Source organism: Phyllostomus discolor, chromosome 3, assembly GCF_004126475.2.
Source record: "Phyllostomus discolor isolate MPI-MPIP mPhyDis1 chromosome 3, mPhyDis1.pri.v3, whole genome shotgun sequence".
Classification (NCBI taxonomy): domain Eukaryota; kingdom Metazoa; phylum Chordata; class Mammalia; order Chiroptera; family Phyllostomidae; genus Phyllostomus; species Phyllostomus discolor.
The window spans coordinates 205,506,886-205,531,831 of record NC_040905.2 but is presented as its reverse complement, the minus strand read 5'-3'; the positions used below and the strand labels follow the sequence as shown (position 1 = coordinate 205,531,831).

The window sequence follows — 24,946 nt, the reverse complement described above, 5'->3', positions numbered from 1 at the left end:
GGAGCTTGAGCCCAGTCCTATTTCCTCCCCCGCCAGGGTACCCTCGCCCGGGCCCTGAGCCTCACTCGCCCCCCTGGTCTCACCCATGGTAGGACGTGCCCATGTGCTGTGGAAGGTGAGAGGGCCCGGCCAGCAGACGGAGTCATTTCCCTGCAGCGGTTTGGCAGCCCTGGCACACAAGGGCGGGGCTCTCTCCGGAACCCTGTGTGCCACACGGAGCAGCCTGGGTTTGGGGTCCAGGCAGCCCCGGGCTCTCTGAGCCCCAGCAGCTCCGAGTCCCAGGGGGCTGACCCCAGTGCCTGCCCAGTACACCGGGGGGCGGAGGGGTGGGACATGCAGCCTTCCAGGCTGTCCCAGGCCGGCCTGTGGTCACTGCCTCCCTCGCTCCCTCCCACAGAGGCTGGACCTGGGCCGGAGTGAGAGGAGCCGCGGCATGCCGGGGGCCTGGAGGCTCGCTCACCCGTACAACAAGCTCTGGAGCCTGGGCCAGGACGACATGGCCATCTGCAGCAAGGCCCTGGCCACCTCCCCTGAGAAGCCTTCGGCCTCGCTGGGGGACTCCCTAGCCCTGCCCCACAGGCCCCAGGACTGGGACAGCATCCTGAACCTCAGCGACAAGGAGGCGGCACCCACCCCGACTCCGGGAAGCATCACCATTCCCCGGCCCCAGGGCAGGAAGACCCCGGAGCTGGGCATCGTGCCCCCGCCTCCCACCGCCCGCCAGGCCAAGCTCCTGGCTGCCAGTGCCGCCCTTGGTGACTTCTCCTCAGACTGGCTGCAGGCCGAGCAGGAGAGGCGCACTGGCCCGCTGCAAGGCCCCGCCAAACCGCTCCAGCCGCTCAGCCTGGCCCCAGGGGCCGCGGCCACTGGCAGTGATGCCCTGCTGGCCCTCCTGGACCCCCTCAGCACAGCCTGGCCGGGCAGCGCTGCTCCGCCAGGCCCTGCAGCCCCGAACGTGGCCCCCGCATTCACGCCTCAGTTCAGCTTCCCGCCCGTGGGGACCCCCACTCCGTTTCCGCAGCCATCACTCAACCCCTTTGTCCCATCTGTGCCAGCGGCACTGCCTGCCGCGTCTCTGCTCTCCACACCAGCCCAGCCTTTCGGGGCCCCGCCTGCTTCCCTGGGGCCAGCCTTTGCCCCCAGCCTCCTACTGTCCGGCTCTGGCTTCTGCGTCCCACACAGGTCCCAGCCCAGCCTGTCTGCCCTCTCCATGCCCAATCTCTTTGGCCAGGTGCCCATGGGGGCCCACACCAGCCCCCTGCAGCCACTGGGCCCCCCAACAGTTGCCCCTTCAAGGATCCGAACGTTGCCCTTGGTCCGTTCAAGTGCCAGGGCTGCTGAGGCCATGCAGGGGCTGGCCCTTAGGCCTGGGGACGCCCCACTCCTTCCTCCCAGACATCCCCAGGGCCAGGAGCCAGCACTGCAGCCCTCTGCTACTCATGAGACCAGAGACCCCTTTGAAGACTTGCTTCGGAAAACCAAGCAAGACGTGAGCCCGGCCCCGGTCCCGGCCCCGGCCCCAGGCTCAGTGGAGCAGCTCAGGAAGCAGTGGGAGACCTTTGAGTGAGCCGGGCACCGAGGGCTGGGGCGGCCGGGGACTGAGCGGCATGCCCACGTGGCGCACCCACACCACTGGGCTCTGGGGCCAGCCGGCCCTCCTCTTCCTCTTGCTCTGTTTCTGCCCGGGCTCTGCTGGTGGGAAGGGACAGGCGCTCTCTGCCGTCCCTCCTCCCTGCCACACCGCCCACCTCTGAGGTCTCGCCACTGGGCAAAGGCACCAGCTGTGGTCTGGGACTCAACCCAGCTCCCGGGCGCCCACCCCACCCACCACCACCCTCCCCAGCACCCCTGTTGGGTTTTGCACTAAAGAGGTCGGCTGGGCCAAGCGTCTCCCCAAACCAGTCCTACCCACCTTCCCTCCGGAAAGCCCCCCAAGGCCCCTTCTCCCAAGCCCTGTCCTGTCCTGACTGGCCCGGCCTTGGACACCCCACCTCGACAGGCACGGGTGTCGGTGGTGCCCTCAGCGTGAGCTTGTCTGCACGAAACATGCAGGGTTTGAGTTAGAAGGAGGGTCTACCTGGCGGGGCATTTCCACCCTCTAGCAATATGCACACTCATTTTTTGTGAGTCTTCACCCCAACCCCCAAACTCCAGCCGTTTCTGGCCTGGTAGGGATTTGGGGACCGAGGGACCCTTGAGATCCCACGTGATAGCCAGCCCCAGCGCGAGCCAGCCCTGTGTGCGGGCTGAGAGCACCAGCAACTCTGGTTTGCAGACAAAAGACGAGCCGTGGGTCCGTGTGAATGCGCGGAAGCTGGAATCAGACTGCTGTCTGGCGCTCTCCCTGGGTCCCTGCAGGTTCTCCTGCTGCTGTGTTTCTGCCACAGGGAGCACAGCCTCTCATCTGGTGGGACTGCTGGGGCCAGGCCGAGCAGCCATCCCGGCTCCCCCGGCTTCCCGGGCCAGGCCAGGAAGGAGCAGGGCGCCGAGCCCCTTCCCCAGGCCCGGGGGTGCGGGGGTGGGCAGGCGGCTTCCTGCAGCCCCAGGCAGGAGGGCTGGGAGGATCCCTCCCTGGCCCTCGTGATTCTCGCCAGCACAGAAATTCCTGAGGCCAACATCACCAAAGCTAAATTGAAATGTTCTGTTATTGTTTCTTTTATCTTTTCCTTTTTGCTTTATTGATTTGATGAATCTTGAAATTGACTAGTTTCAATAAACCAAGTTGAAATGTGACCCAACCATTTAAGAAAACAACCGTCTGAGACATGCAGGAAATTGTGAGCATTTTGACCTATTTCTCATTTCCTATTTGTGGATAGTCAGACAGTCGCAGAGGTATCTGGAGGGGCAAGGGGTCCCCGGAGGTCCCCAGACCCCATGGAACCCTGGTAACTGAGGGGCTGGAGGCCACACCCCGGGTGGAGGCCTGGCCCCACGTCTGCTCCGACAGGGCGTGGCCCGAGAGTGTTCTCCAGCTGCTGGGGGGGGACAGGGGAGGTGTGTCACATCCGGGCCTGTGAGGACCTCCAGGGCCCTCAGGTGTTTCCAAACAGACCCCAGCCCCACTCTCCGGGCAGGCCCCGAGCCCTGCTGGGGATGGAGTGGCCCACCCCGTGATCTCTGGCTGTGCAGCATCTGGTGGCACTGCTGTCTCTCCGCATGCCAGGGCGAACTTGCAGACCGAGGAAGAATTTTGTGTGCGCGTTCAATAAAACCTTCTTGGGGAGAAGGCTGGTATCCCTGTGTCCTTGAGGAAGCAGGGGCAAGGGAGGCCTCAGCCATCTTCAGCACCCCTTTGTGCAGAGGCAGTGGCCAGGGCTGGGGGCCGTGAGGGGAGGTCTGCCCCCGCCCCACTCAAGCCTGTTCCCGCTGGGGCTTCCGAGGCCAACTCAGCCCCTCCCCTCCTAAGCAAGGCCTCGGGGTGGGCTGCTCACAGGCCTGCTGGGTCCATGGGGCAGGGCTGCAGGTCACCGGCCACCAATGGCGTCAAGGGCTCCCAGGCTCCAGGAAGGAACAAGTTCAGGGGACACCTGGAAGTTCGAGCCCATAGGCGGGCACCCTCAGGGATCAGAGGTCCCAGTGTGACGGCACCACGGAGGAGGAAGCAGGCCAAGCGGCAAGTTCTTCCTGCCTGTGTGTGTCTGCAGGAGCAGCCCGCCCAGCGGCACCAGCGTTCTCAGCCTGCAGCTGAGGGCTTCCTGGAGGCCGCCCTGGATCCTCTTGAAGCGTGCACCGAGGGGACTGCCTGCAGGCGAAGGAGCGTCTCCGTGGAGGCTTCAGAGGAAAGTGCTGGCTCCAGAGGAGCTGGAGAACCCAGAGGTGGGAGGGCTGGGTGGGGTGGGTGAGGGGTCGTTCCTTCATCCTCATCACCCCAGGGAGGCCCCTACCTGCATCCCCCATCTTTCCTTCAACTCCTGACTCCTAAAAGGGTGGCCCGGACAGCCCTTCCCAGTGGGCCAGCGTCTATGACGCTGTTCGCATCCCCGCTGATGCTCATAGCAGCCCTGTGGGGTGCACGGGGTCGCTTTCCCCGCTCTGCCTACAGATGACAGGCCCCCACACACCCCGGGCAGCCTGTGCTCTGCTCTCTGTGCCCCGCTCTGCCCTGGCTTGGTCTGTGTTCCCGAGGGGGCCTGGCTCTGGCTCAAGGCAGAGACGACTCTGCCCGAAGCAGCACCTGTTCTGGGAGCCAGGAGTCCCCGTGGCCCCTGGCTACAGCCCCCCCTACTCCCCACTGCCTCTGACCCAGGGAGGGGTGGCCTCCAGAGGTGGGAGGAGATTGGGAGCTGGGGCCCTGGCATGGACCCCGGGAGGAGTGCAGCCTTGGGTTGCCCCGCCCCAGAGCTGTGCAGGTTGTCCCCACGGCCCAGCCGTCCCCTCCGTGGGATGGCCTGCACCCATCACACAGTCACGTACGTGCACAGCGAAAACGTGAACGTGCCCGAGAGCCCAGCCCCACACACTCACACCAGTGTCTGAAGACCACCAATCCCCAGGCGCACATGCACACGCACACGCATGCACCCTGTGCACGTGTGCCCTGCCTGCACAGCCGAACCCCTCGCCTGGCCCTTCTGCTGCCCTGAGTGGTCCCCTTTTCCTCCATCCACAGAGGGACAGAGGCAGGGGCTGCCAGCAAAGAGGACACTTCCCCAGCAGGTACCCCGTGCCCTGCAGCAGGTACCCGTGCCCTGCAGCAGCTCCCCCAGGCCTAGAAGGGGCGGCCACTGCCCCGCTGGCTCCTGGAAGCGGCCGCCTCTGGTATCCAGGCAGAAACTGTTCATGGCCTCACGGTGCTGGAGCTGGTGGCCAGGGAGGCCTAGATGAGTCTCTCCTCGGGTGGCACCTTGAGGACACTGTCCATCTCCAGCCGGGCCCCGGCCACCTCCTGCTGGCTCGGGCTGTAGGTGCCCTCTGACTGGCGGCGCTTCCGGGCCGCCAGGATCCCTGAGAGGAGGCCCAGGAGGAGGAGCAGGAGGCAGGCGCAGGCCGCGGGCACCACCACCTCCAGCAGCGGGAACGGCAGCGGCAGCGGCAGGCCCTTCTGCAAGACATGCGACAAGGAGGCCTCAGGTGGGGGGTGGGGGGAGGAGGGGAGGAGAGAGCACAGGGACTTCTCAGAGAAAAGGAGAGTAGTGAGTAGTGACAGGCGTCCCTGGGACACAGTGAGGGCCCCGGCCCCGGGGTGTGCAAGCAGGTGCCAGGGAGCCGCCTGTCAGAGCCGCTGCAAGGGGAGCCCTACATGGCAAAGGGGCTCTGGCCAGAAGGGGAGAAGACACTGATTGGCAGCTATAGTCTGAGCCGAGCACAGGGCGTGGGACTCCGCAGACACCGCACCCCGCACAGGGAAGCGGCAGGAGGCCACCCCCTGGCCTCCCGGAGCCCCGAGTCAGTCTGTCCGGGCCACTGGTGTTTTCCAAGTGCCCGGAGCGGGGCCTGCGCATTAGGCACTCGGTAAGCAGTAGGTGAGAGGACAGGCTTTGCCCAGATTCCCTAGACGCGCGACCAGTGGGTGGCAAACCGGGACTGGCACCTCTCCGTCTGCCCCCAACACCACGTCATGTCCCTCGGCCTCAGCCTGCCGTCCATGCCCTTCCGGCACTGGCCAAGCCGAGTCTCAGTGCCCAGCCCGGCCGTTTGGCTTCCTCCTCCCCGCAACAAACTTGCTCGATCTGAGGCCATGGGGACTTGACCTCTCTCCACCCTGAAGGGTGGCCTGGTGTTTCAACGAGTCTATGGGGACCAACCATGCTGAACCCCAAAGCGGGAGGGAGGGACCTCAGGCAGCAACCAGAGAGAATGACGGGCTGTGATGCGCCCAGAATCCGGCAGGGCCTTCCCAGCCCCCGGCCAGGGGGGCCAGACCAGGCTTCGGGGACACCCTCCTCTCTGACTCCCAGGGTGCCTCCATCAAAGACTCTACAAGGCTGCAATCCTGAAGTCTCAGAATCACAGGATTCCAGAGCCACGGGTCTCCCTCTGTCCTGAGAGGCCTCTGAGCCCACAGGGACCTGGGTCCCAGGCCCCAGCACACAGGCTGGAGAAGGGTCCCAAGGCTGGAGATAAAAGCCCCTCCAGCCCTGAGTGAGTGCTCACCAGCCTGCACCCCCAGCGCTTCTGGGGGAGGTGTAAAGCCATTATCTCCCTGCTCTGGGAAGACGGGCTGGGAGCCAGAGGCTGTAAAAGTCCCACTTGAAAGGAAACAGTCCCCAGAAGCAGAGGGGATTTGCAGGTTTATGACCCAGGCTCCCAGAAGCCTGTGGAGATCAAGGCCTCTGCCCAGGGTGCCCTGCCCACTGCCCCTCCTGCCCTGCCCACGGTGGGCTCACTGCAGGGCCAACCCCAGCCCCTGGTGGGGAGGGGGCGGCGAAGAGGTTCAAGCTCAAGCTGCCTGTGGGACTCTCTCAGCTCCCTGGGGTCAGCAGCAGCCTGCACAGCAGCCGAGCCCTGGGCTCCGAACCCCAGGCCCCTCAAGCCTTTCTGCTCTGGAATCCTGGCCCGGACACCCCTGGAGTTCAGAGGCTCTTGTGTTCCCCAAATCCCAGAATTCCAAGATCCCGTGGGCCCTGAATCCTGCCCCAGGTCGGACTTGGAGAGCCCAAATGTTTCACCGCCAGTCCCCAGAGGAGTGGCGGGGGGGGGGGGGGGGAGCGAGCTCTCCCCAGAGTGACAATGCCTCCTGCATGGGGGGGGGCATGGAAGGGACCTGAGTCTCCCCCGCTGGTCCAGGAACAGGGGCAGCACGCCCCCCACCCCCGGCACAACTCACCACCACTTCGCAGAACTGGCCAGAGAACCTCGGGCTGCACAGGCATTCATACAGGCCGCCCGCCGCCCGGCAGGTGCCCCCGTTCAAGCAGGGGCTGGTTTCACAGGAGATCTGACACCTGGGAGGCAGAGAAGAGGGGCGGGGTGGGGGGAACTGCTTCCTCCCACGCCCGTCCCCCCAGCAGCTTTGCTTAGCTCCTCAAACCCCCTTCACGGGCGTCACTGTCACCGCCTGGCGGGGCCCTGCCCGGTGCCGAGGCTCAGTGTGATCTCTGTCACCTGCCACCCACCTTTGCCCCGGCACTCGTGACGAGAATGACTCTCACTGCCCCGGAAGCACAGGAGAGCCTGTGTAAAGGCCCGGGGGCTGACTCCCCGTCATGAGGGGCGCAGAACCTGCACCTCTACAGCCTCCCCGGGGGGTCGGTCCTGGCGCAGGTGCCTGTGCAAGGCACTCTGGGAAACCCCTCCAGGCAACTGCTTCCCTGCCCTCATCTGCACAGCAGAGGGTGGTCGCGGAAGCCCCAGGAAGTGACCAGGGTGGGCTGTCTGGCACCGTGAAGACGGTGGGGGCTCAGAAGGTGAGTACCCCACTTCACCTGCCCCGCCCAGCTCTCCACGCTCTCCCAGGCCCCGCCCCAGCCCCCAAACCCACCTCTGGCCAGAGAAGCCCTCCTGGCAGCTGCAGTTGACACCCCGGGGCCCACCCTCACACGGGCTGCCGTCGAGGCAGGTGACATTCGGGCTGCATCCCTCTGGCACGACAGGCCACCTGCGGAGAAAGCAGGGAGCTGGGCTGGGGGCAGGACACCTAGGGCCTGCCCACCTCCGCCCGAGACCACAGGCCACCGGGGCCTCTGCGTTGTCCTCTGTGGCATCCAGGCTCCACCTCCTACAGTCCCGGATATCAGTCATGGAAGCGGGGTCTGAGGAGGGAGGGATGGGACACAGGGCGGCCGTGCTGCCGCTCCAGCCCCACCCGGAGGTGTGCGACCTCTCCACCCAGCCTGGGACTCTGTCCCGTGGTCCAGTCCTTGGAGAAGCTGACACAGTGGGAAAAGGGCTCTCTTTGGAACAAAAGCAGATTCCTGAACGTGAAACTTGGGCCTCACATTTGGGGGGCAGGGTGTGGGGGAGAGATGGGGAAGTCACCCTCCGCCGACAACCTTCCATAAGCTTGGCTCCCGAGAGCGTGGGTGTCAGCGCCGGAACGAACAGGGGACTGTCTCCCTCTGCCCCGCCCCGCAGGACTGATGCGAGTGAGCACCAGTGGGGCGGCTGGGCGGCAAAGCCTCAGCCAGGGTTTCCTTCCAAGACCAGCTCTGGGTTCCCCCACCCCCACCCCCGGACGAGAGGCTGTTATCTGAAATCCGAATGTATCTGGGTGGCCTGTATCTTATCTGGCAAGTCTAGGGGCTGTGGCTCCCGTTCGCAGTGAGGGCACGCAGGCCCAGAGGGGGGAAGGGGCTGGCCTCTGCCCGACCCTGGTCCACCGCTCCCCGCCGGCCTCTCACCGGCAAACGTGTGCCCGCTCCGGTCACCCACCGACCCGCCCCCGCACCTGCAGCGCGCTCCCGCGAAGCCCGGCGGGCAGCGGCACTCGAAGTGGCCGTCCGGGTGCGCGTGGCAGCGGCCGCGGACACAGGGAGCCGAGCGGCACGGGTCGGAGCGGGCCTCACAGCGCGGGCCCTCCCAGCCCGGGCCGCAGGCGCAGGCGAAGGCGTCGAAGAGGTCGCGGCAGGCTCCGCCGTGCAGGCAGGGCGAGGAGACGCACACGGGCTCGCCGCGGCAGCCGAGGCGCGGGGCCGGCGCTCCGGGCCAGGCGGAGAAGTGCCCTCGGGACCCGGGGGCGGCTCCGGGGCGCGGGCTCGCCAGGGGCAGCGGGAGGCCTCCGAGCGCCACGCGGCCCAGGCAGCCGGTGAAGTTCTCCGCCAGCAGGACGCGCGCAGCGCCCGGGCCGCGCAGGAAGGACAGGTCGCCGGCCAGGCCGTGCAGCACCAGGGGCGTCGCCGCGCCGTCCAGCCACAGCAGCCAGCGCGATGCAGGGGCTGCGGGGCGCTCCATGGCCAGGCTTACGCGGTGCCAAGCTCCGTCGGCCACGTGCGGCCTGGGCGCAGGCAGCACCGCACTCGGCAGGCCGGGGCCGCTGCGCACGCCAGCCACCAGCGAGCCGTTGCTTATGGCCAGCCAGACGGCGGCGAGGGCGCCCACGGTGGCGCGCAGGAGCCCGGCCTCGGGATCGCGCGTGCGGAAAGCTAGCGAGAGGCCACTGAGTTCTCGCTCCGAAGATGCATTGTGTCCGTTGAATGCGACTGGAGGGCCCTCTCGGAACGTGGCTTCTGCCACACCTGCGGGGACAGGGAGCGCAGGTGAATGAATGCTCTGTTCCTCCAGAAAGCCTGTCCCTCTGGGTGCGGTGGCCCCGCTACCCTGGGCTGAAACTGTTGGCATCCTGCTCTTCTCTGAGCCTTGAGGTTAGGGGTGGATCTAACCCAGCTTGCAGTCCAGGATCCAGCATGTGGGCTGCCCAGGGCACACACTCACAGACAAAGCCATCAGGGACCTCCTCGCAGGTGGCAGGCGGGACGCAGGGCTGGCCAGGACACCACAGCTGCTGGGCACACGTGGGCCCTGTAAAGTTGGCAGGGCAGGTGCAGTGGAAGTCATTCCAGGTGACCAGGCAAGTCCCACCATTGAGACAGGGGTCAGGCTGCAGGAGAGTCAGGACAGGGGTTGGCCGGGGCCTGCTGAGGCACCACCCACCACAGCCGTCCCTGCAGCAGCGGTTCTCAGGCGAGCACCTGCTATGGACGCCCCGGAGACGCAGGGCACTCACACTGCACGTGTCCTCAGAGACGCAGCCCACGGTGAGGTTCCAGGACTGCCTGCTGCCCAGCTCCCTGGGCTGGCTTGAGTTCCCCAGTGGCGGTGGAAAGAAGGGGAGGTGCAGGCCGTTGAGTCGCAGGTCCTGGAGGCAGCCTCGGAAGGGCCCCCCCCAGGGCTGGGCATCGGCAGGGGGCAGTCGCCCGCCTACGTGCACCTGCTGCGTCGAGCCCGGCAGCTGGTCGGACCCGAAGCTGAGCGTCACGAGGCGGCGGAGCCCGTCGTCCCAGGGCCCGGGAAGCACCAGAGCGGGACTGCCCAGCGCCTCGGCCCGGACCTGGCCCTCGCTCAGGAACACGGTCAGGGTAGCTGCTGAGTCGTTGGCAAGCTGCAGCAGCAGGCCAGTGGGCTCCCGAGTGCGGAGGAGGAAGGACACAGTGAGGTTGGGGCCTGGCAGCGGGTGGACCAGGAAGGACGCAGAGCTCAGGGTGCCCCCCAGGCCAAACGTGGCAGCAGGAACCTCTGCAGGGAGAGGAGGGGCCGGGCATGAGGCCTGTGGGCCGGGGGAGGCGGCCCGGGGGCCCACTTGGCTCGCTCCTCACCGTCAGCGCACGTGGAACCACTGTAGGGCCGGGGGCAGTCGCAGTGAAAGTGGGTCCACAGGTCCACACAGGCCCCGCCGTGGGCGCAGGGTGGAGGCCGACACTGCTCACGGCGCGTGCAGCCCAGGAGGACATCGTCCCCAAGGCCTTCAGGCAGCAGGAGGTGCCCGTCCACACGCACATCCTGGAGGCAGCCCGCAAAGGCCGCGCCCCCCAGCTGGACAGAGCACGACCCGGCAGGCGGCGTGGCAGTGGAGGCGGCGGGAGCCGGGGCCACAGAACTGGAGGCCACGCAGAGCTGGGCAGGACAGCCCGGGTGCCAGAGCCGCAGCTCCAGGATCCCCAGGCCAAGTGTCACCTCCACTCGGTGCCACTGGCCATCATTTAGGGGCAGGTCTGGCAGCCTCAGGACAAGCACAGCATCATCGTGGCTCCAGAGTGTGGCCTGAAGCGTGGCCGCTGCCAGTGCCAGCTCCAGCTTTGAGCTGTCCTGCGTGCCAGTGCGAGTGGCCAAGGAACCAGCAGGCAGCGTGGTGCGAAAGCTCAGTGCCAGACCCAGGCGGACGCCGGCTGGCACTGGTACCCGCACGGGGTTCCCGGCCACCACGGAGAAGGTGGTGTTCTGGCCACATGAAGGTCCGTGGGTGCCAGGTGGGCAGTGGCAGACGTGGCTGTGGACTCCAGACTCGAAGGTAGGGGTGCAGGTAGCAGCCGGTGGACAAGTGTGGCCCTGGCAGCCGGTGAGCCGCACAGAACAGTCACGCCCGCCCCAGGCCTCGGGGCAGCGGCAGACGTAGCTGGCCACGCGGTCCTCGCAGGCCCCGCCGTGGAGGCAGGGCTCTGACAGGCACTCGTCCACATCCTCCTGGCACGTCAGGCCTTCGGGAGAGACCAGGCCGCGGCTCAGCACCCAAGGCCGGAGCCACAGTCTCGGCCCAGGGCTTGCATGACTCTTGGGGCCGGGACCTCAGTACCTGCCAACTAAACCAATTCCCAATTCCCGACAGATTTTTCATGGTCCCCGAGGTCCCCAGAGGCTGGAACCCACTCTCTGCTCCGTCCGGCGAGTCTCCATGCCCTGTGAATTCAATCTCCTAAATCCTCTCCAACCTGCCTTTTCTTCCACTGCACCCCCCCACCTCACCCTCTCTCTGGGCCACAGTCTGGCTTCCTCCAGTCTGCCCGCCTCCAGAACCCCCACCCCCACGATCCATCCCTGCAAGCAGCCAGAGATCTGTTTGTAAAGATCACCCGGCCAGGCTCCTCTGCTGCTTAAGGTCCGGTCACTCACCCTGGCATCGGGGTTCCCCATGGGCGGGGCGCTGCCAGTCACTCCGGTCTCAACCCTGCTCCCTGCAAACCTTGAACTGCCCGTTCCTCCAAGCTTTTCCTGGAAAGCCCTGCCTCTGGGGCTTTGCTCATGCTGTTCCCTCTGCTTAGAATGCCTCATCCTCCCCCACCCTGCCTTTCAAACTCCTACTCATCCTACAAAGCCCCAACTCAAAGGGCCAATCCCCTAGGAGGCTGCCTCTGACTCCCAGACCCAAGCTACTGTGTCACTCCCATCTCCTTGCCCACTTCCAGGCACAGCGCCCCGGCACCCTGTGTGAAAAGTATCCGTTTACGCAGCTGAGCTCTCCCCCAGGAGCCTGAGTACGGCACTGGCACCAGCAGGGGCCCAGTATGGCTTTTGTGGGCAGAGTGATGACAGGGAGGAGCGGGTGGAGGTGGGTACATGCACCTGTGGCGTTCCTGGCAGCCCCCAGCCTCTAACCTCCCAGTGCCTCGGCCCTAGGGTCCCCACACAGGCTGCGAAGGGGCCGCCTCACCCTTCCTCCAAGAGCTCCCCCGCCAGGTGCTCTGGCCCCAGCCTGGGTCCAGAGCTCACAGCCCAACCCCAGCTCCGCCAGAGTCCCCACAAAACCCCAAGGCCAGCCCCGTTCCTATATCCCAGCTGGAGGAACTCGGGCCCAAAGAAGCCACCAGTCAGCCCACAGACAGCGCGGTCTCCTTCCGAGGACAGCGAGCTCCACCTCCCCCTGCCCAAAGCCACCATTCTCCATACCTGCCAGGAGCCACAGGCCCCCCAGGAAGGTCCACAGAGCCCGCAGCCCCATTGCACGTCCCCAGATGTCTCAGAGTGCCGGGCGGGCGCTGCAGCTGGGGGGCGGCTGGGGAGCTGAGCTCCCAGCCTAGGCTGGCCGCCTCCCTCAGGGCCGGCTCAGGAATGCCCGGCTCTGGCCTCCCCCATGCCAAGCTCAACCCAGAGGGAGGATGGGGGTGGACAGTGGCAAGGAGCCCAGGCCCATGGCCGGGGTTCCCCCTCCTGGTCTCTGACCTCGCTGCCAGCCATCAGCTGAGCTCAGCTCCTTCTGACGCCGGGGAATCCGAGGGGATGACCCCCCTCTCTAAAGCCTCCGTGGCCCCATCTGTAAGAAGGGGATCAAAACCCCCCTCCATGGGGCTGTGGGGAGGTGGCAACAAAATGCACAGGGAACACTCTTCAAAGACAGGGAGTGTCTGGTGGGCCCACTATGTGCCAGGCACGACGCACAAGGCAGGACTCGGGAACCACAGCCCACAGGAGCAGGAGAGGGGCCACCCAAGGGTGGAGACACTGAGTCCCAGTGCCTTTGGGTGGGCGAAGCGTAGAGGGGATGGTGGCGATCGCCACCCCTCCCCCTGGGTGGGGGAGCCTGTGCCCAGGAGCCCTGACCGGCTGAGTGGGCAGTGCGCTCACGCAGGGATGTGGGAGGTGTGGGGGAGTGTTACAGGCATTCCAGGGGGACTGGGGAGCCCCGGTGAGTGGGAATTGCCTTGGGTTCACCAGTGTCCGCGTGGGAGGGTGTCTATGTGTCGGTGCATCCACTGCACCCGAGGCAGGGAGACGCTCTCTGTCCCCACAGCTCCTGCTTAATGGGCCCCAGCTCCCCAAAGGTCAGGCTCCTCCTCCTGCAGACGCTGCCCCCTGGCATCATAATGTCCCCCACTTTACCTTCCCTGCCCTGGCCAAGGTGCCTCTGTCCTTCCTGTGGGCCCCCAGGCCTCTGCCCAGCCTGCTGATGCCAGGTGTCGGGGTCTCTTTGCCCATCACACCATACTGTCTCCCAGATGACCTGGGCTACCCAGTCTTGGACCCCAGCCCAGGCCACACCCCTGGGCCCCAGACTGTCCAGCAGCCCCCACCCAGGCTCCTGCTGGGGGGTGCTCCACAGACACTCCGCCTCAGTGTGGACAAGGCTGATCCCAACATCTCCCAGGACAGAAATTCAGCTGGCACCTGTGACGCCTTCCACTCACACCCGGACAACCCTCAGGACCTGTGCGGTGTCCCTCCTGAATCTTCCTCAGCCTGACTGGTTACCTCCACTCCCACCTCCAAAGCCCAGCTCCGTCCCAGCCTGGCTCTCACCTGGGCCACTGTGCCCACCTCCTCTCTAACCTCACACCCCATCCGTCCGGCCTCCACACGTCAGGGGAGGAACCTTCTCACCCCAGACCCACCGGCTCTGCCCCAGGGCCCGCCCCGCCCCAGCACCTGTGTAGCCATCTGGACAGTGACACTGAAAGCCGTTGGGCAGGTCCTGGCAGCGGCCCCCACTGAGGCACGGCCCTGAAGCACACTCGTCCACGTCCGCGCCGCAGTCGTCCCCTGCAAGAGGCCCAGCTGTGGTTCCCACCTGTGCCCGCAGGGCCACACTGGACCTGGAGGCGCCTGTCTTATAGCTGGAGAGACTGAGCCCCAAAGAGAGGGGCTTGAACCTAGCCCAGTATTCCCCCCCCCCCCCCCCCCCCCCCCCCCCCGCTCCCCGCACCGGTGCCTCTGGACACGGGCAGACCTGCTGCCCTGGGAGGGGGTGGGGAGCTCACCCTCAAAGCCCGGAGGGCAGCGGCACAGGAAGCCGGCAGCATGGCGGAAGCTGAAGGTGCCGGGGAAGGCGGCCTGGGCACCCCCGTAGAGGGCCGGGTCGGAGCGCGGCAGGCACTGGCCCCCGTGCTGGCAGGGGCCCGACGCACACTCGTCCTCGTCCACCTCGCACTGGTCGCCGCTGTAGCCTGGGGGCACATGCGCGTGGACATCAGGTCACATGGAGCCCTCAGGCAGCGCCCCCGCCCCGCCCCACAGACTCCAGGCCAGCCCAAGGCCAAGTCCGGACAATAGCTCAGAATGTGTTCCCGCATCCCAGAGGAGAGGGAGACTCCTCGAGTGGGGCAGGGGTGACCCTGGCAGCCTTAATCAGCTCAGCATCGTCTTACTAATATTACCAGAAGCGAGAGACTGCACGTGCCAGGCCACATGCCAAGGCTCCGTGGGCATTACACCTGCACTCTCTCACAGCAACCCCGGGGCAGGCGCTATGATCAGCGCCATTTTTCAGATCTGGAAACAGTCCACGGACCGCACAGGCGCACTGGTGCACACGGCTCCTGCCCCCCCCCCCCCCGCCCCCGGCCGTGCCGGCCCTCCAGCCTGCGCACGCGTCCTCGCGCGCGCGTGCGCGTACACTCACGTGCTCACGCACCTGGCCAGCAGAGGCAGCGGAAGCTCCCGAGGCCCTCGAGACAAGACGCGTTGTGCGCGCAAGGCATCGACGCGCACTCCAGCACCTCCTGCTCGCAGCGCACGCCCTCGTAGCCAGTGTCCGCGCAGTCGCACCGGAACCTGGAGCGGGCACGCACTCGCCTGCAGCCCCCTGCCTCCACCGCGTCCCCAGCCCACGGCGCGGCCTTCCCGCCTTCGCGCACCGGGCCGCCCGCTCACCCGTTGACCAGGTCGTGGCACACGCCCCCGTGCTCGCACGGCCGGCTCTGGCACTCGTCCAGGTCCAGCTGGCAGCTGGCGCCCCCGTAACCCGGCCTGCACACGCAGCGGTAGGAGCCCACGCCGTCCAGGCACGAGCCCCCGTGCAGACAGGGCGCCGAGGCACACTCGTCCACCTCCACCTCGCAGTTCACGCCTGCAGGGGCCGGAGACAAGGACAGAGGCAGGTCCCCCAGAGGGAGTGAGGAAGGGGCGGAGCGGGGCCTACTTGGACCAGTTCGTTCCCGGAGCGGAGGGTGAGAGCCACCGAGAGAACCTCCTCGTTCGTTCACCCCGAGTCGGTGTTTCTCACGCCAACAGGGGTAATAGGGTAGAAACAAGACAGACAGACTCTCCAGCTCCCTTGAGCTCACAGTTATCTGACCCGGGAGATGGGGTTTAAGTCCACTGTTAACTGAATGAGGACTGATTTTTAATTCTGATAAGCTCAACAATGAGGAAGTACTGGATTCTGTGAAAGCAAGAGCCAGGGTCTTGGCCTGGGGCCCTGGGAGTCAGGGAAAGCTCTTTGGAAAAAGAGCCCTTTGAGGGACTGAGGTGGCCGGGGAGGGGTGGGCAGGGGAGTGGGAGAGCTTTCTAAACCACACGGATAGGGGCTGTTTGAGCAGTTGGGTTCAAGAGAGACTGTTTGTTGGTTAAGAGCTGCTCGGGGCTCGGGGGCGGGCAGGGTCCCCCGGGCAGGGCACAGGAAGCCAGAGAGCTAAGGGGAGAGTACAGGAGGTGCGCCAGGCGCGGGTGGCCAGGCCTGGGCTTATCCTAAAAGTGTTGAGCAGCCGAGTTACATGGTCCTATCTGCGTTTTTAAAGGCCCACTCCGCTGGCTTTGCAGAGGGTACGAGGACGGACCCCAGAGAGGGACATAGGTCGGCAGGAGGTGCTGCAGTAGGGTAAGCAACTCCTGGTTTTCCCTGCATTTCTTGCTTTTAAAACCGAAAGTGTGAGTCCCAGGAACCCTCTCAGTCCTGGGCAACACCCAGAGGGTTGGGCGGCTCTCCGGGGACGGGGGCTGTGGAGTCCATCCCAGTGTGGAAATGTACTGCCCACTTCATTGTGGAGCCCACGTGTCACCGTAGCCTCCAGTGGCCCTGCCCCTGCCGCCTACGTGGGATCGGTCATGGGGACCAGGGGCCCAGCTGGCTCCAGCAGGAACCTTACCCGCTTCCCGGCTCAGTGAGCACAACACACAGCCCCTCCTTCCCGTGACCCCGCACTCCTCCTGCCCTGGCCCCACTCCCACCCTCTGTGCCAGGGGGAGCCAGGCCCAGGCCGCCTGGAATCCCAGCCTCCCCCGCCTGGCTGGGAACGGAAGGAGCGGCAGAGCAGTGAGTCACACCGACACTGCCCCCACTCACATCTCACCCAGAAAGCATTCCCCAGAGCGTCTGAGCACCACACGCCCGCGCACACCTGCTGGCCCTCACACACTCAGTGTGTGAGCACAGAGGCATTCCGGGAGCCCAGACTCCCGCAAACACTGGCAGACACACAGGCTCGTTACGTGGCCTTACTCACACCACACAACTCGCCTACCCAGACACGGAGGCCCTCAGATGATGAGAAAGACACATTTTGCAGCCCGTTTCCAGAGCCCGTTTTCATCTGTGTGCCGAGACCTACCTCTGCATCGTAAGCACGCGCCTTGGAGCCCTGCCCCCCAGTCTGTGCCCCTTGCTCTGAGGTGACCTCACACTGCCCTCTGTCCTCAGAGAGAGCTGTCTGACGCCAAGGTGTCTGTAATGCAGGCTCCCAGCTGCCCTAGACCTGGCCACCTTTCAGACCTGTCCCCAGTGCGCCCTCCTTCCCGGTTTCTCGGCAGTCACTCCGATGGCTTTGGCCTTGGGGCACGGATGGGACTGGGACAGGGCCAACCTCTGGAGGCGGGAACTAGGTTCCCTCAGTGCCAGCCCTTGGATATACATTGTCGCCCACTTCCCACTGGAGACCACAGGGGCCGTGGGGGGCCGTCTGCCTTACAGTGTACATGAGACCACCATTACAACCCGAACCGTACCTGGGGTGTTCGCACTCTAAAATCATCCGCTGAGCCGATGGTGTCTTCACCACGGCCTGACACAGGTCTGGCATGAGTAGACGTGAGAAACACTGTCTAGGTGTGCACGCAAGCCAGGCACACCTGCACTCCCGTCCCGCCTGAGGGGTGTCACCGCTCCCAGCACGTACGGAACTCTAGAAGGGACTGAGCTGACACACGTCCAGTGCGTGTTACGTGCCAGGCTCCGTACCAGCAGCTGCCCATTCACACTGCCATCCAGAGCTGCCCGGTCAGCCCGAGAGGCGTCAGCTCTGTAGCAGGACCTGGAGCAGCCGAACCCGAGAATTGCCAGGGTGTCTAGAAGGGGGGCAGGGTGTCTATACTAAAGTCAAAGCTGAATTCATGACTTTGCACCCTGAGCTGCTGACGGCAGCGACATTACAGACCTCTGGGCATAGCCGGGGCCATTACCTGCATAGTCGAGGGGACAGTGGCACTCGTAGCGATCGGCCAGGTTGTGGCAAGTGGCCCCGTGGTGGCAGGGCCGGGACGCACACTCATCGATGTCCAGCTCGCAGCGTGGGCCCTGGAAGCCGGGCACACAGTAGCAGCGGAAGTCCCCGGGATCTGGACCCTGGGGCACACACAGAGCGCCATGGTGGCAGGGCTGGGCGGCACAGCCCTGGGGCTCCGCGGGCCGGCAGGTGTAGCCGCCACTCCCTGTGGCCTGGCACTCGGTCCCTGGAGCGCACGGGTCTGAGGCGCAGGCGCTCGGGGTCTGCGCAGTCACCGTTCCTGCAGAGAGACGAGACGGGGTGGCCAGGGGCTGCCAGACACCCCTCCCCACACCCACCATCCCCAGACTCCAGAGCCAGAGGGAGGCAGGGGTCTGCCCACACTCTGCAGGATGGAGGGTGGGCCAGGGCCGACCAGACGCGGCCCAGCATGCTGCCCACGTCTACACGCGGAACTGGGGCGTTTCAGGACCACCCCATGGCAGAAAAAGGGGAGGTGGGACGCCAGGACCCCTGCTCCAGATCATGGAGCCGCCCCAGGCTCATCGCATCCCTGCAGCACCTCTCTGAGCTGGGCCCTGGCGAGCCCGCGTTACAAAAGGGCAGATGGACGCCCAGGAAAGGAAGGGAGCTCCTGCCTGAGACCACACAGCAAGTCAGTGCTGCACAGCCTCCCAGGCCTGCCCACTTCTTTCAGTCCCACTGGGGGCGGGGGTGGGGGTCTCCTTTGGTCTCCCACCTATGGCCCACCCCCTCCCAGAAGGCCCAGGAGGGACTCTTCCCGCTGCCCCCTCCCCCACTCCTGCTGGGGGTCTGGTAACTCCATCCCTGCGTGAAATTGAAGATGAAGGACTTCAAAGGCCCTTCTCCCCACCCCGCCGCCCTGGGAGCTTCTCACATGGTCCCTGGCCCTCATCATGCCCCGTCCGCCACTGCACGAGCAGCCAGCCTGGCCAGGGTTACAGGGTCCAGGGCAGGTACTGAGACCTGCAAACTGAACCCCTGGCCCTGGCCACGTGCTGCCTTGCACCGTGCTGAGCTCCCTCCACTATAGGGTCACCCACTGGTCTGGAAGCCCAGCCAGGTTGAGAGCCAGCCTCCCTCCCTCCTTGCCTCCCCGCCTGCCTGTGTAATTCCGGGGCAAGCACTTGGGCTTTGGAGAGAAACAGCCCTGGGTTAGAGCCCGGCTCAGCTGCCAGCTCTCAGGCCTTGGGCCAGCCACTCCCGTGCGGAGCTCTGGTCCCCAGTCTAGAGAGGAGATGCTAGCGGCCCCAGCGTCTTAGTGGGATGGGTTAGGACTCAGAGCCTCAGGTGCTGCAGTCAAGTGCTCACTTGTAGAGACGCAGTACGTGATGGGGGAGGGGAGCCGCCCACAGGAAGGAGCACCCCCCCCCCACCTGGGGCTCTGAGAGGTGCCCCTTCTCCCATCAAGTTGTCATCCAGACACTAACCAGGCCCTGCACCTCCCCTCCCCCACCCTGGTGAAGACCCCCAGATAAGGCCTGGCCGCCTCTCAGGCGTCATCCACATTCCACCAGGCAGGGCTGTCCGCTGGCCGGCCCCACCCCACCCAGCCCGGGCCAGGCACCATGGGGACAGGGGGCTGGGAATACTGACCGATGCATGGACTCAGGGAGAACCCAGCTGCCACCCCACCCCGGAGCACCTGGTACAGCTCAGCACAGCTCGCTGACGCCCAGACCCACACTGGGGGGTCCAGTGCCCACCCAGGGCCAGGCACATGGTGGGGGGGGGGAGCAGAGGATCTCAAATGCTGTCGAAGCAGATGACCACCTAGGGCCATGGGGTCCACAGACGCTCTCTGCCCACGGTTCCTCCAAGCAGCTCAGGGCTCACAGGGGCAAGGGCGGGGAGGGTCTGAGCCACTCTGAAGGGCTGGTGGGCAGCCCTTCTTTCTTTCCCCCACCCCGGTGGCTGTGGCCCCCCAGGGCTGGATGCTGTGCCTGGCGTGGGGAGAGGGTCTGGTGGGGGTGGGGGAATCGAGCTCCCTCACATAAAGAACAGGTTTGGGCATCAGACAGACCCGGCTTGGGGTGCAAACGGTGCCCACCTCGTGGGGTGTTGTCAGGAGCCACGGAGGTGGCCTGAGTGCAGCCCAGGCACCCAGTGGGCCCTCGGCGAGGACTCTGGCCGTTGTAACCCGGGCCCCTTGACCCAGCCCAACTCAGGAGGAGGAGCATGGGAATCAGAGTCCCCCTGGAAGGGCCCGGCTGCTGGGTCCTGTAATTAACCCCGACCTGGTGCGGCCCCTCATCCACATGGCCCAAGGGACCCCACCCCAATCTGGAGCTTTGCCCCTGGTTCAGAGCTCTCCATTTCAGAGCGACAGGGCCAGGCTGGGTGTACAGCACCAGTGGGGGTGGGGAAGGTGGGTGCAGGTGGGCTGTGGCCCTAAGTGACAGAGCCCCAGGAGATGAGTCCTGCCACCTGGGAGGGAGGCGTTCTCATCAGAGCCAGGAGGAGAAGGAGGGTGCTGCCTGTCCTGGGAGGCATGCAAGAGCCCCCAAAAGCCTGCATGTGTCATCTCATATAACCCTCATATCTACCTGAGGAGGTGGGGGTACTCTTGTGTCTGGGTCACAGGTGAGGAAGGTGAGGCTCGGGGTGAAGCCCAGGCCCCCAGCCCGTGAGGGACTGGGAGCCAAACCCAGGTCTCCTACTGCAGAGCCTGCGGTCGGTTTCCAGGACCCAGCCCCGCTCGGCCTGCACTAAGAATACCCATTCCTGGGCCCTGCTCCAGACGGAGAGATTCAGGACCACTGGGCCCAGGGCCCGAGGATCTGCCTTGCAACATACTCCCTGGAGATTCCTTTGTACGTCAAGGCTCGGGAACTGCTGACCTTGGGTTTTGTGTCTCCCAGGAGCCAGCCCAGGAGGCCCGGCCAGCCCAAGCCTGAGGAGAGGAGAGGTGAGGGCAGTGGAAGGGCCCTCCCAGGGGCCAGGCTGGAGGGGTGGGGCCTGTTGCCAGGGTGACGAGGGGCCTGTGCTTATCTTTACAAATCCCTCATGACCTCTCAGGCCGCCTGGGATGACCTGGCGGGGGAGGGATTAACTAACATGGCCCCTCCCCTCGGACCTGCCGCCCAGCCCAGAGAAGGCCCCGAACCCGCTGCTCCCGGCAGCGGCAGCGGAGGGGAATCTCCTGTGAGGCGGGACAGGCTTTCAACACCAGCAGCCGTTTCCTGAGTGTGTCTCTGTGCCCGGGCTGCCCTACCCACATCGTGTCTGTTGTTACATTGTTGCACTGAGTTACACCGGAAGACATGGGTGCTGTTAAAGTAAACTGTTTCTAATTCAGAGATCACAAACCTGCCCAGGATCATCCCTCAAAACACTTAAGAAGCTCATGGACCCTCTGCAGACCTCTGAGAGGTCCACACGTCTCCGGTGCGGGTGGAACCCCCACCGCGCTCTCACGGCACCGCGTCCCGCCCCGCCCCCCACACTCGGGCCCTGGAAGGGGCTCCGAGGGCCTGCTCCGGCGCCTGCCTGGCAGAGCGGGCCATCCTCCCTGTCCACCTGGGATCCGGCGGTAGCAGGCCCACCGGGCCTCGCCCGATCCGTGCTGGGTAACTCCTCTTCGGGGCGGCGCTAACCGGCCTGTGATGCGCCGCGGCGCCTGGAGCGCTGTTTCCTGACCGGGAGTTGGGGGCGCCTCTGGCCTTGACGAGGTGAGAGGGTATTTCTAGGAACCGACCCAGTGACCTGGGTGGTGGGCACGCAGTGCGGAGTGCAGCCAGGGCATCGGAACCGCACCCTGGAACCTGTAGGATTGTATGAACCAGCGCTACCCCTTTAAAACAAAACATTTCATCCACGAGTCACAGGGAGAAAACATTTTAGAAAGAAGCGACCCGCGACCTGGCGGACGTGGGAGCCCCGGGAGAAGGGAAACGCTCGTGACGCAGGCCAGCAGGCCGCAGGGCGGGGCTGGGTCCCAGTGCCGGGCGGCGGGAAGGTTTGGAAAACTCCTACCAGTGTTGACCCCAAGGTTAAAAGGCATAACCTTGATACCAGGGGCCACGGCGGTCACTGCCAGGGCTCCTCGGCCTGCGCCGTGCCTGGCACAGGACGCCCCAGCGTTTCCAAACCGCGGTCCCAGAGCAGCGGCCGGGAGGCACCCCGCAGTGAGGGTCCGAGGGAGCAGGTGGGGCCCCCCCCCCGCCCCCGCTGCCCAACAGGCCGCCGGCAACTATTTCGATTTTAACTGCGACCGGGCTTCTGGCTTCTGTCTCAGGTTTCCTTTGAAAGGGGTTCCCCACCAGACCTGAGTGGGAGGGCCAGGCCTGTCCCCCTCAGACCTCGGGGTTAGCCGCGGTGGCCCCTTGGGACACGGGCACAGAGACGTGACTTTGCGTTGGCTGGGACTGCAGTCCGAGGTGACATCCTGGCCCTGCCACCTGGCTCTGCGGCTCTGGGCAAGGCACCGAGGCTCCCGGGCCTCACTGGCCACCCCTGCGAACCACGGGCACCGCAGGGCTGAGGCGAGAATAGGATTCCGTCTCATCCGTCGGTCCAGCAGCACCACACCGACCACAGCATCGTTGGTTTATTGGTCACCACACCTCGGCCGCGGGGTGAACACGGCTGTCCCGCAGGGCCCCGCCCAGCTCTGGAAGCGGGAGGGCCCGACTCGGATGGGACTGCTGCCCCTTTGTCAGCCAGGCTGCCTTGGTGTTTGGGGCGCAGGAGGGGGTTGAGAGCCCAGCACGCGCCATTGTACTCCAGGATGCTTGGTGCCCTCCTAGCAACCAGCGGGGCCTTTGTGGCAGAGCCGGCTGGCTGGAGGGTCGGGTGAGAGGCTGGCGGGGAGTGGGGGGGCCTGGCCTGCAGAACCCCTGTGCCCCTCGGGGTGGAGCTTTCCGAGTGATGCTGCCCGGGCCCCATGCCTCCTGGCAGGCAGGCCTGGGGCACTGGTGTCAGAAATCCTCACGCCTGCAGTGCCCCCGCCCTGGTTCAGGGGTCCCCGGGGAGGGGGGTCCCCCCCTCTGTGTAGAAACCACAGGGGAGAGGCTGCCCTTGGAGACCCCTGTGGGGCCATGTGGGGTGAGTGTGTCTGCCTGAGTCCGTTTGCTTCTGTGGCATCGACCCACTCTGTGCTCACTCTGCCTCAGCGTTCACCGTGAGCGTGCATTTGCGTGGGAATGCACATGCGTCGAGGAATGCACACTGGTGGTGCGGGCACTTGTAGGTGCGTGTGTGCGTGCATGCCTGTGGACACTGGTTCAGGTGTTGGTGTGTGCCCTTGCGTGTGCCACGCCAGTGTGCAGGTGTGGTGTGTGTGCACAGCTGTGATTTGAGTGTGGGCACAGCTGTCATTGGTGTGTGCAGGCGTGCATGTGTGTGCGCACACGTGTGTGCACACGGTAGCACAGGGGACGGGCACCAGACCCAAAGACCGGGGTTCCTCATCCCTCGGAGCAGAGTGCAGGCTCCAGCTCCACTCACGGGCCCCAGATTTGCTAGGGGGGCCCTGCCCCCAAGCCCCCAGCCCTCCCTGAGCCTTGGTTTCCTCCACTGCAAAACGGCGTCCTCATCCTCCCCGTGGGCCCTGTGGCAAGTGGGGGACGAAGGCTTTGTGAGCCAGATCCCATGAGAGGCCGGAGAAAGGGGTGTAGGAAGACTTGACCCCCCCACCCCGGGAGTCTGAGGAGGTGGGGGCTCCCCCAGCCGCAGTGGAGCCCAGGCCACCCGCCGCCTCGGTTCCCTCCTCCAGCAGCGGCGGCGGCGGGGGCGGGGGACTTCCCAGGCCTGGCCCCAGTAGCCATAGTGACCGAGACAAAGCGTCCCCCAGATCCCCCAGGAAGAATTCCAGGCCCGCGCGCACACACACGTGAATCCACTCGGACAAAAGCAAAACTGCTTGGCGAATGGGGTCTGGCTTCGGGGAGCCCTTTCAGCTCCATTTGGGGATGCCCGGGAGGGGGCCCGAGGCCCCAGCCAGCCCCTGGGGCCCCCAGAGCACCTGCAGCCCCCCAGGGCAGGCAGGGCTGGGCCACAAGTGGGGGGATGGATACAGCCAGACATCGGCTCCCCTGGGCCTTTCCCTCCTTCAGCCCAGTCCACTGGGCCGGGGGCCTGCTGCCCCCACCGGGGTTCCCGTGACACAGCTCAGCCCACCCGACAACTTGCCCCCCACCCCCAGCTCACGCCAGGACACCGCCCTCCACACGCAGGGAGCCTCCGACGCAGCAACGCGGTCTCACCCGGGACAGCTCATCCCGCTTCACAACTTTAGTGCACCCCACCTGCACGCCACGGCCTCACACAGGCCCCACAGCCCAGCCATTCCCGGCCCCAGCACCCCTCCCAGGACACGCAGGCCACCCGTCACCCAGATCACAGCCGGCCCACACGCCCCTCACAAAGCCCCCGACATGCAGCGGCCCTTGAGTCCAGGACACACTCACCTCCACACAAGTTCCACGGCCCACAGCGGCGCGCGCCCCCCACCCCATGACTCAGGCCAGCACCCCAGCCCTACCGTGGGGCCAGCACCCACGGGGAGAGCCCCAGGGCCTGGGGTGTCTGCTGTGGGAGACAGGCCCTGCCCCAGGCCTCCCCCCACGGCTCACGCCCCAACTCACCGGCCAGGAGGGCGAGGGCAGGGGCCCCGAGCAGCAGCAGCAGCAGCAGCAGCAAGAGAGGGGCTGAGAGCCCGGGGTCCTGGGTCCCCGGCCCGGCCAGCGCCATGGCAGCACGCTCCGCTCCGCTGCTGTGGGAACAGGCGGCCTGGCCGGCGGCGCACCCCCCTCTCCCTCCAACCAGCACTAATGCCGTGGACAGAGGCCCGGCCCCTCCCTCCCTCCTCTCCCGCCTCCTCCCCCAACCCCGGCCCTCCCAGCCTGCTCCACCTCCAGGAGGGCTCTGGAGGAGGGGTCTGACCCTCCCAGTCTCCCCAAGGCCCCTGTGGGTCTGACCTCACCTCAGTGCCCACCGCTCTGCCCCTCCCGACACCCCCACCCCCTTGTCCCCCCACCTCCCAGCTGTGCGGTCGCAGCCTGCTCAGGGAAATACCAGTTCTTGGGGCCTTCTCACCAGGCGAGTGAGGCTGGTACTCCCAGGGCCTCAGCTATCCCACCCTGCTGGGCCACCCCCCACCCAGGCCTGAGCGGCCAGTAGCCTCCCAGACCTCCGAGGTTGGCTCAGAAGCCCCAGCTCTTCCCGCTTAGCTCCCACCTGAACACGGGACCCCACCCTGCAGCCCGGCGCCCCCTTCCCCTCTCCGCAGTCAGTCATCCACAGCTCCGGGCAGCCCTCCCTCCTCCATGCCTCTGGGCCTCTGGGCCCCGCACGCACAGCCTCTCCCACCATGGCCCTCGGGAGAAGGCCCCCGTCTCCCCCCACCAGCCACTTCTCCCCCTCGCCCTCGCTCTCCTCTGCCGTTTGCAGCCCAGACACAT

General features: G+C 65.9%; 2 protein-coding genes across 9 annotated transcripts in view; one reads left to right on the top strand and one right to left on the bottom strand.

Annotated features, from left to right (window-relative positions):
• DENND1A (DENN domain containing 1A) overlaps window positions 1-2,733 on the top strand; it is a 490,983-nt gene extending 488,250 nt beyond the window's left edge. For all 8 annotated transcript variants that reach the window (XM_036022196.1, XM_028530073.2, XM_036022199.1 and 5 more), the window contains one exon: window positions 398-2,733. In XM_036022196.1, the coding sequence (XP_035878089.1) occupies window positions 398-1,567 (1,170 nt within the window). In that variant the 3' untranslated portion in view covers window positions 1,568-2,733. The remainder of the gene's footprint in view (window positions 1-397) is intronic.
• CRB2 (crumbs cell polarity complex component 2) lies at window positions 2,651-24,317 on the bottom strand. Its single transcript, XM_028517091.2, has 13 exons — window positions 24,131-24,317; window positions 17,479-17,802; window positions 14,956-15,151; window positions 14,717-14,856; window positions 14,064-14,249; window positions 13,732-13,845; window positions 10,194-11,072; window positions 9,605-10,113; window positions 9,313-9,478; window positions 8,330-9,116; window positions 7,424-7,540; window positions 6,770-6,887; window positions 2,651-5,044 (listed from the first exon to the last, which is right to left on the bottom strand). The coding sequence occupies exons 1-13, from the start codon at window positions 24,234-24,236 to the stop codon at window positions 4,820-4,822; spliced, it is 3,867 nt and encodes a 1,288-aa protein (XP_028372892.1). The 5' UTR covers window positions 24,237-24,317; the 3' UTR covers window positions 2,651-4,819.
• Window positions 24,318-24,946: the final 629 nt, after the last annotated feature.

Coding starts and splice junctions, on each gene's coding strand:
- CRB2 (XM_028517091.2), bottom strand. CDS start 24,236: ATGGCGCTGGCCGGGCCGGGGACCCAGGACCCCGGGCTCTCAGCCCCT. Junction 11,073..13,731: donor CTGTCCAGATGGCTACACAG/GTGCTGGGGCGG, acceptor TCTCTCCCGAAG/GCCTGACGTGCCAGGAGGAT. Junction 7,541..8,329: donor TTCGCGGGAGCGCGCTGCAG/GTGCGGGGGCGG, acceptor CTTTCTCCGCAG/GTGGCCTGTCGTGCCAGAGG.